The sequence below is a fragment of the Athene cunicularia genome (genome assembly GCF_003259725.1).
Source record: "Athene cunicularia isolate RWA chromosome 2 unlocalized genomic scaffold, athCun1 chr2_part1, whole genome shotgun sequence".
In the NCBI taxonomy this organism is placed as follows: Eukaryota; Metazoa; Chordata; class Aves; order Strigiformes; family Strigidae; genus Athene; species Athene cunicularia.
This window is the reverse complement of record NW_020799095.1, coordinates 3,216,254-3,230,700: the sequence shown is the minus strand read 5'-3', so window position 1 is coordinate 3,230,700 and position 14,447 is coordinate 3,216,254. Positions and strand designations below refer to the sequence as shown.

The window sequence follows — 14,447 nt, the reverse complement described above, 5'->3', positions numbered from 1 at the left end:
GTTCTCAGTCTCCATAGGGCTTCATTTTCTTAGGAGTGATTTAGTCTCAAAGCATACAGAGACATTTCTTGTGCTGCACAAGTGGCAATGAGACATTGGTGTGGTGTTTTTTAATCCTGAGGAAAAAAGGTAATGTAAAGTGGGTGATACCAAGTGATTTAGAGACTTCATCTGCAGAGGGACATTGGTATGTTACAGTTCATGACTTGTAGTGGTCTAAAGCAAGCATCATTTTGAAGTCTTGCCCTGTAAGAGTTTGTCTTGTGACAAATTGCCTTCCCAGAGTTCCACACAGCTTTTGGTTCTGCCAAGATCAGAGATCAGGGCTTTTCAGGAAAGCGAGTTCTGATTACTTGCAGTATTTGGCAACCATGGCATGTGGAGCTGAACAGGGAACCTGAACGAAACCTTTGCCCCAGCTGCATCGCAGCTCTCTGGTGACGATGCAAGTTATTTTATCTTTCTGTTCTGTGCAAACACATGCAGCTTAGTGGACATGGGAGGGTGAGCTCTGGCTGCCTGTAGCTGAGCTGGCCAATAAAACTCCTCGTTGCAAGAAGTCTGGGCTAACTCTTTGTTATTGTGCATTGTGTGCTCTTGTTTTCAAGAATGGTGCATCCTGCCCATAAAGATCAGATATTTTGAAATTAATTTCTTCAACCTGTTGGTAGTGCCTACAAGAATGCAGTTGCTTGGGGCTTTTCCATAACCATGTCTGCACAGCCAGTACCTCTTTTCAGGAAGTCTACAATAATGGTGCTGGCTGTGGTTGTTTCAGACCTGAGCTGGAATTAAACTAATATCCTGGAATTAGAACATCACCCTACTAAATAAATGGTGGTAGGTGCTTATTGAGTCTGCAGCAACAGGTGATATTCCTCCTTCATCAAATGAATGAGATAAAACTAACTTAGTGGCTGCTGAGTGTACTCTTGATGTTCCTTCTCGTTGTTTTCAGGTAGTTCTTTTGCTGCATTTCTGATAAAATAGCTACACTTGGGTAGAGGTAAGCATAGAAGACTGGGTCAGAGCTTGAAAAGATGCATTTTTCTGTAGAGCAGAGCAAATGAGAAAGGTTCAGGTCAATCTGGAGTATTTTCAAGGAGAAAATGATGTTTCCGGTGTTAAACGTGAAGCTGCTGCTTGCTCTCTTCCACCTATTCCTGGACAGAAGCATTTTTCTGTAACATGTAATTCAGTTGTAGCATTTATGCCACAGGAGGCTGTTGTGACCATGAGTTCTGCAGAATTTGGAGCTGTGTGGATAGGTGAATAGTGTATAAATATTAACATAGCAGACACTGGAGATGATACAATACTTAACACTTACTGACAAACTACTAGAATAAATGAGGGCAGCATGGGGTGAAGCTGTCTGTCATCTTAGTTCAGGATTTCTGGTACTTTCAGATGAACCCAGGTTGGCCTGGGTTGTGGAATCTGATGGACTTTGTCCAGTATAGCAGTTACTTTGTTTATTCAGACTTCAGTTGCAGTTGTCAAAATGGGCTTAAGTATCAGTCAACCTTTAAAATTTGATCTTTTCCCTTATGATAGTGAACTAATTTGAAAGCTATAAACCAAGTTAACAGTGTTTTCTGTAGCTCTCATTTTTCAACAATCTTTCATCCCATTTAGGTGGAAAACAAAGCGGAGAGTGAAATTGAGGAAGGCGATAAAGTACAAGAAGGAGAAAATGAGAGGAATCCAGAAAAAGAGCAAGATAGCGAAGTGACTGCAGACACCAAGCCAGGTAATGGTTCCCAGCTGTTCCTCAAGCTGTGTTAGCTTTAATAGCCTTTCTCTAAAGTGGTTGGAATAGACTATAAACTCAACTGTGGCAGAAATATTTGCTCTTGCACATCAGGCTGCTTCATGGTTCAGTAGTAAATATTCTAGTTTAATTTCCCTGCAAAGCTCAGGTGCTAAATTCTTTCCTGAACTCATTTTAGACCTCAGCTGAGCTTTCTTTCACTGTGTAGTGATGGGGTGAAGAAACTGCAGTAGCAAAGTGCATGTAGGTCCTATAAATTATATTATTTTGCCTGTATTGCACACCATTTGATCATTTTTGATGCAAAAGAAATGGGACTGCTCACTTCTACCCTTAGAAGTTAATATGGTAGCTCAGTTTCCCTGTGAAGTGATGCAGAGCCTTTGTTTTGACAGGCTGAGGAGTACTGGGGTTTTTTTCTACATAAGACATTATTCTTGTTATTTATTTTTAACACGTTTCACTTATACCACATGGATATTTTTTTTTTCCTGGAACTTACATTCAGTATTTTAGCACCAGGTGGAACAAGAAGCATTTGGATTTGATGTAATAATGGAGTTGATTTGGAAGCTCATCTGAAATTGTTCTGATGAGAGTATGCTGATGGCAGAGGTGAATTGACAGGATGGAAGCTAAAAGCACTTAAAAGTTGCCCTGTTTGTTAGATCAGATCCTCTAAGAGTAGAATTGTTCCCCTGTTAGGATCTGTGGACAAGTAGCAGTACTGTAACACAGGAATATGACAGCATGTGGATGAGTTAATTTGTTTGACTAATAGCAGCATGCGTGGTGCAATTCCTGTCTTGATGTGATACTGTTAACATGGGAAGAATGCACGTAATGGACTTGGTGGGAAATCTCTTTCAGAAGAAAAGGAGGCAGAAGAGAACAAGGAGAACGTTGATGCAAGCAAAGACAAAGAAAACGAGGCTGGGAAGAAGAAAGTGGAACATGAAATCTCGGAAGGAAACGTAGCTACAGCTGCAGCTGCTGCCCTTGCCTCAGCTGCCACCAAAGCAAAGGTTTGTTTTATACAAATATCCATTGGCTTGGTTTCCAGTTCACATTAGAACTCTTCTTAAAATGGTCCTTTGTTCCAGATCTGAGTGTTTTCGTGTTCTAATCTCTAGTACCTTGAAGGAGCACGAATGCTGCCTTCAGTCTCTCCTGCATGAACTCCTGAGTGAAACAGCATCGTTTTAATTTAGGCAGCTACTTTTATGATTATGACGTCGATTAACATGACTAAGAAATAGCCCCAAAATGTGTTTGTCATTTTTTGGAAAGACTTTTCTCTGCTTGATAGGTCTGGCTGTACTGCTGAGGGCATGGGCCTGGGTGACAAAACCCTTCCCTTGCCTTTTTTGCTGGGCCACCAGCTGTTCTGTGGATGTCACACAAGCCTCCTGTGCTTGGACTCTTTTATCTGTAAAAACAATGTGATGTTCAGTTGTAGCATTACAATTTTTTATAGGCAACTTAATGTGTTGGTTTTACTTTAAGAGGTACCATGTGTCTGTTAAGTACGTTCTTTCTATCATTGTACTTCTGTTTGTCTGCAGTCTCTTAAGGAGCTGTGGTTTGAATCAGTGTCCTATCTAATTGCCTTTCTTTAACCTATAATTACTAATTGCACGTTGTCTTCCATTTTCTGTTTGCAGCAACCAGACTGCTTTCACTTCTGTCATCATATCTGTTTTCTCTTTACATATTTTTGGGGGATTTGCAGTTTGGGTTTCTTAATTGCTCTTGGATTCAGTGCCATGTTTCATGTCACCTACTTTATAGATACCAAAAGCAAAGCATGGATGGTGTTTAATTCCTGATGGATTTCCAGGACATGTAATGGTAGACATAATGAGGTGTTGAGTGTGCTGTACTGACTTTTCCAGTCTGATCTTTGACTCTTATAACTTCAGACTTTTTTTCCTGACTGCATCATACATATTGAGGATAGTGTGATGATAGGTGTTGTCAGGATGGTACAGTCCCTCCTTTATGAACCCCTGAGATTTGAGAATATTTTTAGTTACCACCTTTCAAGCCAGGTTCTCAAATCACAACTTGCATGAATTCAGTGTTGCTTAGCGTCAGAGTGAGGCACCCTGGCTGTGTGGAATCCCCCTTCATAGGCAAGCTTCAGGTTGGTTATTTTGGTGGAGTGCAGAGCCCTAACTGACTCCCTTGTGCATCAATTTGCCTATCTGCACCCAAGCACCAAGCTGTCTTGCTGAGAGTAATTTAGTTCAACAGACTTGCAGATATTTTCAGCCGAGATGAAAAAAAAAAACAACCCTCTGCATATATATATAAGGAGGCATTAAATTTAATCTCTGGAAGGCTACTTGCTTCGAATAAAGATTATCTCCTACTTTCCTTCCTTTGGTGATAATGAGTGCTAGAGGGAGGAGGGACTTGGCTAACGGCAGTTTTCATTATGGTGGTGGTAATATTCTAGAAGAATTTAAGCTTTATATTACAGGAAATTATATAATTAGGATGTTCACACTTCAGAGTAGAATTCAAGTTCAAGAAGGGTTTCTCTTTCCACCTGCATTTAAGAACCCAGACAATATTAAGGCTTTCAGTGAGCTGGATCTTGTCTGAGAGAGTAATTTGGTTCTTTGTAATAAACTCAAGACCTGGTCATGCAAAGAGCTGTTACAAAGTTGTTTTCCTTATGACTTTATATTAGAGAATATTGCAGTTGGCTTCTAAGGAGAAACAGGGGTTAAAGGCAGGCACTGGAAGTTTGGTTGGGTTTTTTTTTTCTTTTGGAATAAGTGGCTTTCCCAGTAAGTTGCACTATGTGAGAAATGGTATCCAGTGAATGTGTGCATTTTGGGGTGTGACTCTGTTACTACATGTAGTAGAGCAACGATTTTAAATGTGTTTTTACAGGCTTCTGTACAAACAGCACTAGAATTAAAGTCCCTTTTCGTCATTTTCTTCTCAGATTCCTAAATCAATGTGAGCCATTATTTTTTTCTTTCTATGCTCAAGTAGCACCCAATAGAAAAATGTTCTTTCTCCTGCAGATTGCTCTTGGCTTTTGTCCACTTGTGCTTGAGCTGCAGAGCTTCTGCTGTAGCTCTTGATCCATCACCTACACTGCTGAAAAGGACTGTCCTGGTCATAATTTGACCTCCTACATAACACTGATCTCGTGACTTCCCTGAATTCCTGTTTTTGAGGTAGCTGTGATTGAATACATCTTTTCTAGATAATCAAAACTGCCAGTGATTCAAAACCTCCTGTAATTGTCAGTAAGTTTTTCCATGGATGGTAAACTCTGCTGTTAAGCTTTATTCCTAGTCTGTGTTTCAGCGACTAACCATTGTACCATTGCAGCACTTCCCTTCGCCTATTGAATTCAAAAGCCTTTGGTTATCAACCACCTTTTTCATGTGATGCAGGTATTTAGAAATGTAAAATTCAGGAATAGAAGGGACCCTGTTGCTGAAATCATGTTTGGTTTTGCAGGCAGCTACATCCCATCTTCTGTTTACAGGCAAATCAAATGAAGTCTTTAATTGGTTCCTTTTGCTGTTCTAGAAACTTTCTCTAGGACCTTTTTCAACTCATGCTTGAATGTATGCATGACAGGACTTACTTTTTTCCCCGCTATGTGCCTTAATTTAGATAGTGCTGTGTTATCTGCCACCTTTATTTCTTCTGTTTCGTTTGTGAAAGACGGTTTTATCCCCTCTTGGCCTCACAGTACAAAAGCTAGGTGATACATCTCGTTTCCTTTCACAAAATAGGACAAGAGAAGGAAGAAAGAGTATTCTTCTCTGCCTGTTGTAATTTCAGCTAACCTCTTGTGTGTGGGTGAGAAGACTTCAGCACAGTATTCCAGTGACATGGTGCTAGGATGATACCCATCTTCCAGAGGTGGTCTAGTTTTCCAGTTGTCTATACCAGTTGTCACATTCCTGCTCTTGCTGTGGTTAGCTAATTTCACAGCTAAAGCTGCGTTTAAGAAGATTAGAGGATGGGCTAGGTTCTGGGAAAGTGTCTGTAATGTGTGTGTGCTAGGTCAGTAGCTAACCTCCTCCCAAGTTTAACAGTATTCACCCAGAAATAAAATTTCTGAGCGGTGAAATTAGTCAGTATTGTGATGATGGGCGCAAGCCCAGGCACAGAGGTGCTCCTGGCTATACTTGTGTTTAGGGCTCCCGTGTTTAAATACTAAACCAAAGCTTTGCTCTGTACCAGCTCTCAGCCAGAGGCCAGGTCTGCTGTCTGACTTAGTGATGCTCAGGTCGTTCAGGCCTGCTGTGTCCCAGGATAATGTCCCAAACCATCTTCTTTTTTGCTTCTTTATTACTTAAACACGTTGCTGCATCCACCTTTATCAGGCAATTCAAATCACTAATCATTTTGTCATACTATTTTTTTGTGAGCCGCAGAGTTAGTAATGACTTGTTCTTTATCCATGTAAAAGCAGTATGTAATGCCTGGCTAAGGAGCAGTCACTTTGGGGCTCTAGGAAAAACTTCATTTCTTTTCTAATATGTATTTTGAGACCTGTCTTTTACCGAATCACATGGCTTGCTGATTTTATGTTAAGCTGGTTTTACTATTAAAATTGCATGCATCAAGCAAGGCGAAATGACTGTCAGGAGGCTGTGTATGACAACAAAGGTACTTCTGTCACTCTGATTTTTCACAGAAATGAGTTTGTCACTATACAGCATTAAATGACACGAAATTTTCTAGTTCTGTCAGCCATTCAGTTACTTTATTTCAAATACACCACTGGTCAGTATTTAACAGAATAGCCTACTTGCATTTTAAAGTGGCGTGCTGTTAGATGAACTTAGGGGAATCACCCCAGTTCTCTCTGAATTTAAATTTAGTGAGAGCCTATGACGTATGTTCAGATTTACTGAAGACTTGCTTTATTGCTGGTGGGTTAGTGAAGGTGAATGCTATCAAATGACAGAACATATTAGCGATGGAAACAATATCGTACATTTTTGAGAAATTATGTTTATAATTAGGATTACTGGGGAGTTTTATAATGTTTCTTTTCTCTAGCTCCATATTTCTCGCAGTTCTGAGCCAAAGTTTGGGGCACAGCTCGCTAAGTATGAGTCTCTGTTTGCAGCTTGAGCTGGATGAGATCCAGCTTTTTCTTTTTTCCTTCTTCCCCTTGGCCCTCACCTTTCCCTTCTCAAAGCCAGCTCACCTTCCCCCTCCACCCTTGGATGCGTCAGTAAGGCTTTGCTCAGACACTATGGTCAGGAAACATCCTTTGACTATTAATACAGAAATTCCCAGGCAGTACACTTGAGGTGTGTTTTGAGTGTATTTTCATTTTGAACAGCAGGCTTTTACCAAAAGCTAGTAGAAAGCATCATTAACATGCCTTTCACACTTGGAGGATGTGAAACACTTTTATAGGCTGTCACCATATATCACATATACACACATACATATATATATATCCTGTATCATTTATGTGTATGTATAAATGGGGTAAAGCTAAAGCCTTGTAAAGAGTCTATTTGCCTTTTTCTGCAGTTTAAATACAGCTTTGCCTTGAGCTTTCTTCAGCAAGAGGAATACTTTGCAACCTGGTTATAAAAAGAAACTGGAGATTTTTTTAAAAAAATTTCTTCTAATATCTGTGTAGAGATTTCTCTGCAAGCTTTCCCTAGCCCAAGGTGGAACTGTTGCTCTGAGAAAGCTTATGGTTTAATGGTGTGGTGCTGTGTGTAGTGGGGATATGCTTAGCTAGATACATAGCTTCTCATTTACTTGAGTGAAAAATACTTTAATGGCAAAGGCATGCAAGAGTCATCTCACTGTCTTTGTGGGTCGTTCCAGGTAAAAGTCTTCTGTGTGTGTTTTGGTGAAAGCTTTTTGGATGACCTACATCTGACTCCGTAGAACGCACCCTTGCTCCCTCATTTGCATTTCCACTGAAAGTGCTCTCTGTTGCGCAGCGCTCCGAAGGCTTTGAGGCAAAACTGGATTGCTTACGAGTACTGAGCATGCACAATGGTTCTTGTATTAAAGCTTGACACCTATTTATTTGATTAAAATCTTAATAATTTCTCAAGGGCTTCCTGTTCCAAGCATAAACTTGATAATCTAAGGCCTTGTTTTCTGTCCAGAAGTGCAATAGGATGGCTAAAGCTAGATGCAGGCACAGTTGGCTTTTTTGTTCCCTTACAGCACTTTATTTTGTGAAATGTGTGTAACGCAAAAACTTGTGTTTTATCCTCAGCACCTAGCAGCAGTGGAAGAAAGAAAGATCAAGTCCCTGGTTGCCCTTTTGGTGGAAACGCAGATGAAGAAGTTGGAGATAAAACTTCGCCATTTTGAAGAGTTGGAAACCATTATGGACAGAGAGAAAGAGGCAGTAAGTAGGGTTTTTGGATTAAATCAGTCACTGCAAAGATTTATGTATACTAACAGCTTGAAAAATAGAAACTTTAATTGTTTTCCACCTCTATGCAGATACTTCTCCTTCAGCTAGAATTCATAATTACCCACTACAGTAGCATTTGAGCCCTCTCCTTTTTTATCTAGCATCTTCTCCTTGCCATAAGCAGCAAACTGGTGATATCCTAGATTTGTTTCCTAATTTCCTGCTCCTGTCATCTAAACATGATCGTGGAACTGGTCGTGAGCCTTTATGTAGATCTTATCACATGAATGATATCTGACATGCAAATGGATTTTCCCTGTAAAGAGAATGAAATGGGTGGAAACCTTACTTCCCTAAGGGAAGGGAAACTAGCTCTGTCTGCCTTTCCTGACCCAGTTTAGACTAGAGATTTGGTTTTAAGCAAGCAGTTCAGGTTTTGTTTGGACAGCATTCTCAGCACGGAAAGGTCCTCGAAGTGAGATGCAGTAGCAGAAGGATACTTGCTCAGGAGTAACAGCTTCTGGTTTTGTGATGATGGGTTTGCCTGAGCTGGAGAGAGCAACAGCAGGTTCAAGAGAAGTCAAGGAAGCCAGGATATCAAGAGATGGAAAAGGTGGTTGCTCAGAGGGACCAGAAAAATATCAAAATAGAAGAAAGCTAAATTGACAGATCTAAGAAGAAGTGTGATGAGTAGGAGGAGCTAGGCAAGCTAAGCAAGAAGGTTGTTAGCTTCTGTCCTCGGTCTAGCCAGGGCACAGGTCTCAATTGAGGTCTAGCCAGCTGAAGGAGTTAATGACACTAAGAGAACATACATACAGTGCGTGCCAAGCAGGATCATATTTATGTTGTGACACTGTTATTGACATCTGGCTGGAGTCTTGTGTATCCCTAAAATCAAGGTGTAACGTGGAAGGGATGCTGTCTCTGCCTCTCGGTGGCTGGATTGTGCATCAGTTACTAAGCATTCTTTCATATACTTCCAGAGCAGCAGTTTCTCCAGCTACTGTAAAGATGACCCAAACCTTCATTTTTATCGGAAAGCAGTCAATTTTTTAATTTTTCTGTCACCTACCTTGCTCATTTTGGTCAATACATAATTACTCTAGACGGGTTGAAGATGCTGACTCATCATTCTAGGGGTTTTCACATTTACCCTACCATGTGAATTTAATGGAATTTACATCCTCACTTTGGCATTAATCACATTGATAGAGTTTGACAAACTGTGGTCTTTTGTTGTAGCAGAATGTCAGCAAGAATTTCTCAATTGCTCAGCATCCTCAACTATTTCAGCGTGATGTTTGCCTCTGACACTGATTGGCAGCTCAAGAAATGGACCTAACTATTTTGAAAAGGTTCTCTGTGGGTTCCTTTCTTTCGGGGTTATATTCTATTAGTGACAGGGTTTTGGTTTGTGGTGTTTTTTTTTTTTCATTTTGAGGCATATGACATTTTCCTTTTTTAAAATGGGCATACAAATTTTTCCCTTGGCTTCCTGATAGTTATATTTGGTCTTTTCACCTGTCATTGTGGATATGTAGTGGAATAATTAAAGCAAAAAAATTCCTTAGTGCAGTTGCACACTATGCTTATTTCCTTATTTGCTGCACTGGCTTTTTCTTGTAGTAAAAGTAAGGCGATTCTAAGTGCTGAAAGAAATCTGTGCTGCAGACTGGAGGGTGTTAGATTTTAGGCAAAACACATTTACTTCAGGGTTTAAACTGAAGTCATTTCAGTGCTGCCAACTCTGTGTGTAACCAGGGATCCTGGTGGTAGGAGCCTTGTTGCCCCAAAATTTTTAATAGCACATGAATGCCTCCTTCACTGTTTCTGTTTAGGGAGGAGTTACTTGCTGGGGATGAAATTTGTAGTACAGTGATGGTTATTGTATGGGTATACATTAAGCACTTGTAGTAGCCCCTTTTATTTGCGAATCACTTTGCAACAGTGCAAAAACACGCTGTTGCAAGTTTGAAGATTGTCGAGTGTAGTATTCCCGACTTATGTACCTAAAAATTTGGCTGATCTCATGAATCAGGTTGTGTGGGAAGATTGTGTGGCAAACTGATAGGTGCTGCTCTTCATTAAGGTGCCTGAGATCCACTGCAGGTATAACTGAGTTTTGAGAGTTGAAGAGCAAGTGCAAATTACTGATAGACAGCCCACCAGAAAATGTGTTACTACCAGTTGTCTTAACGCTAATCTAGGGGTAAACCTGCAGGCTGTAACTGTAAACCTGCTTCAGAAATGGCTACAACAAATGCAAGAACCTAGTACAGAACCAGGTGTTTTGGTCTCTGCATAAGTTTTAAGACCAACTTGTGTTTATGTTTCTTTTTCCTCTGTCCAACTGTCTTTTCTCATCCTGAGGCGAAGGAATGTGTAGAAGGGAAGTTTTCACTGGTTTTCCTAAGTACAAGTTGTATCTTCAGGCACTGGATGCTCTTTGGGGATACTTGTAAAGACCTTTTTTTTTTTTTAAACTGTAGCAAGATAGGGTACCATAAAGAGAACAAAGCAGGAATACAAAAGAGTATAAAAGGAATATAAAAAGTGTGGTGTAGCCGTACTTCTTGCCTGAGCCTTTGTTATGGGTCATTTGCAGTAATTCTTCTCTGAACTGCCTGCCACCTACTGAATGTGTTTCCACACATGCACAATTACACCATTGGTGTACATGCCTCTTCATTTTATCAAGTTCTTCCCGCTAACGTATCAGATTGGTCAAGGAAAAAGGAGTCACTGCAGCATGAATAATCACATTGTAGTCCCTACATGCAGAAAACCAGCCCCCAACAAGGAGTATGTATTATTCATGAGGCTCTGTCCCCATCTGGTTCTGTTGGTGAATGCGTGCTCTGTGGTATTCTCTTTTCATCCGTGCTTTGTCAGCAGTCAGACTGCTAGCACAAAGTATTGATGGAGCTTTGGGATTTCTGGAGAACTTCTGCTAGGTGGAAGTCTCCTTGGCAACTTGCTTTTCAGATAAATTCATGGAGTATTTCTTAAAACACTCATTCAATATTTGTGAACTAGTCACGCAAATCCATGTGTCCAATTGCTTTAGAGCAATAGATGTAGAAAAGTGTGTTATGATTTCTTAAATAAGTCAAACATACACTTCCTTAACCAGGACAGTGGTCGATCATCTAAATGCCCAGTAGTAAGAAATATTTTCCATAGCTTTTTATCTTTTCATTGTGGGCTTGCTTACTCTCTACTTGGCTTCATAATTAAACAAAGTAGCATGTTTTATATTAAGTGGCCTAAATTACATGAGTTTGTTTTTACATAATACTCCTCTTAATAGTGCAAATCATTGCTGTCTGGCTATCGTGATGTCCAAGTCCTACACTTAAAGATACAGAGTAGGATCCTCCTGCCTGTGATCACTGAGCTTGTGCTGGTGCACACATGTTCTGCTTTGGTTTTGCCTGAGAAAATCTCTTTAGTTTCCTGTTTCCCTTCATTCTGACACGCAGGAGATTGAGAGAAAAACATAGAGTCTCTTCTAGAATTATGTTACAGCTGAATGCTCTGCACAGTACTCATTGAGTGATTTGTTGTATTACTGAGAGATTCTTTAGGACAAAACAAGGGGAGTTCAGCTGTTCTACCTGGAGAATGGCCTGATCCTTTACCAAAACCTGCTGCAAATCGGACAGCTGTATCAAGAGGATAGTGTTTGATTTGCAGAAACAGCTTTTAAATGTGTAGTTCTTAACTTCACTTTGTCTTTTTTTTCCCCCTATTTTTGATGTAGCTAGAGCAGCAGAGGCAACAATTGCTGACAGAACGCCAGAATTTTCACATGGAACAGCTGAAATATGCTGAATTAAGGGCTCGTCAGCAAATGGAGCAGCAGCACAGTCAAAACCCACAGCAGTCACACCAGCACTCTGCTGGGCCTGGGATGAACCCCCTTGGGGCACCAGCACATCCAGGCTTACTGCCTCATCAGCAGCCTCCGCCGTACCCTATGATGCACCACCAAATGCCACCACCTCACCCACCACAGCCAGGTAAGAGCTGGAAGGAGAAAATCCCCTTAACGCTAATCACCCTTCAGAACAGATTAAAACCAGAGGCAAGAGGTAGTACCAGGTAAACTTGCACAAGGTGTAATGGATGGTCTGTGTTACGTAGTGGTTTATAATGGTGCTTCTTATCAAACAGAAGCAGCTTGCTAGAAAGATGAGCTTTGCTTGGACTGCAGCTTTGTTTTATAGCTTTTGCCTCTACCGGATGTGGAGATGCAGTTTTGGGAGGGAAGTATCTTACGTATGTGGATACCCAAAAAGAAGGTACAAAAGAGAGAGCCAGACTTTTCTCAGTAGTATCCAGTGACAGGGCAAAAGGGAGTGGGCACAAATTAAAACACAGGAAATTTCATCTGGACACAGAAAGATTTTTTTTTTTTTTTTTTTTTTTTTTTTTTTTTTTTTTTTTTCTTTGTGAGGGTCATCAAACCCTGGAGCAAGTTGCCCAGTAAGGCTGTGGAGTCTCCATCCTTGGAGATAGTCACACCAAGCTCTAGTATAAAAAACAGAGCTGCCACTAAGTATGATTTTCACATGGCTTTAGCTTGTTTGTATTTCCTTGGACATTTTTTTTATGCCTATAGATCTCTGCTCCTTCAGAAACAATCCTTGCCTCAAATTCTCCCGTTTGTGACACACCTAACTGTATAAAAGAACACAGAGGAGAGGACTGGGAGAAGAAGCAGAGGCAGGAAGCTCCATAAGCAGTTTCCTTTGGCAGGACACCTGATTCTAATATGCTCCTGTGCCTTACTGGGGGCTTTGCTTCTGGCTTCTGCCTGCTTCAGTTGAGCTTGATGCCAGATGAGTGTCACAGAACCGTGTTGGTCAGAAGAGTCACTTGAAAGGCCAGCTGGATCAGGTTGCTCAGGGAATTGTCTTTTTGAGGTTTGGATATCTCCAAGGGTGGAGACATTCCTAATATCAAAGGATGGAGAAATTAGGTGCCTCACCTCAGGAGGAGGAGGATCCACTGGGCATAAAACATATTATTGCCATCTATTCAGAACAACTATTTGTGCTGAATGTCAAAACTAACAGCCCTACTGTTAAGTAACTTAAGTTGCTAACAGTATTTGCAGTCTCAGCTTTAAACCATTTTACTGTTAAAAGGGATTAAGACTACCAAATGTTGTACTTCTGCTGTGAAGATGTTTATGGGAATTGGAATTGAAGGCTTTACTACACTTGCTGAATGTTGTTGAAATGATAATTTAAAATATAATAGAACCATCTGGCCTGTAGTAACCTGATGGTCGGACTAGACCGCAGTGAAGGAGAAGAGCTTTTGTCAATTTTCAGTTGCTTTACCACAAACCATTCTAAAAAGACCCGACTGGTTATTAGGCAAAAATATTTGGGAAGATCTTGCATAGGCTGCTGCTGAAGGAGCTGAAAAGTTTTGGGGTATCGTAATCATAAAGGGGACATGGCAACAGAAAACCTGCAGGAGCTTGAGTTTTCATCTTGGGGAATGGCCTGTGTTAAGTGTATGGTTTGGAAAAGAGTAAAAGTGCATAAGAAACTAGCAGGATTTGCGGAACACCATGAAAGTGTGAAGCATCTAATCCATCTGGGTGAATCTCCACGGTTGTAAAACTTGATTCAGTCGACAGATGCAGAGTAGTATTCATTGGAGAGGAAAGTAAGAGTTAGTTGTCCTGTGATTCAGGTGCCTAAGCTAACTATCTTTTAACAAGATCAGTTAGTGAGTTCCTGGGTTCGTTATGCACTTGTGGACAGAAAGTTAAGGCTGATACTGTTTTGGGAGTATGTTTTGATTTTTTGTTAAAATTGAATTGGGAGTGTGATAATATATGGTTTGGGTTTTAGATTCAAATAATATTGCAGCTCAATTTGTCTATTATATGCTGTATTGACAACTCAGCACTATTCACTTAGTAGAATGGAGAGACGTTCTGTGAAATGGAAAAATGGCAAATTGAAAACAGATTAAAGGGGGGAATCATTGCATATCATTAGGCTAGCTCTTACTTACAAGCTGCTATTGAGAGTGAAAATGTAACAAGATTAAATGCATTGTTGTATTCACTAGGGGACTAATAAAACTTGATTTCTAATGTATTCACATCCTTGGTTCACATAATATCTTATTACTTCAGCCCCATCATAATCATCCAGGCCCTCAATATCCCCAGTGATCCCTTTCAGTGTGTATTGTGGGGAGTGTGGTACCATGTTAATTAGTCAGTACATCTCTTTTTCAAATTTGATTAAAGTTTGTCAA

At 40.4% G+C, this 14,447-nt stretch overlaps 1 protein-coding gene across 1 annotated transcript in view; it reads left to right on the top strand.

Annotated features, from left to right (window-relative positions):
- SMARCC1 (SWI/SNF related, matrix associated, actin dependent regulator of chromatin subfamily c member 1) overlaps positions 1-14,447 on the top strand; it is an 83,144-nt gene that overhangs the window by 55,766 nt on the left and 12,931 nt on the right. The window contains exons 22-25 of the mRNA XM_026842411.1: positions 1,639-1,753; positions 2,645-2,799; positions 8,016-8,150; positions 11,923-12,181. Of these exons, the coding sequence (XP_026698212.1) occupies positions 1,639-1,753; positions 2,645-2,799; positions 8,016-8,150; positions 11,923-12,181 (664 nt within the window). The remainder of the gene's footprint in view (positions 1-1,638; positions 1,754-2,644; positions 2,800-8,015; positions 8,151-11,922; positions 12,182-14,447) is intronic.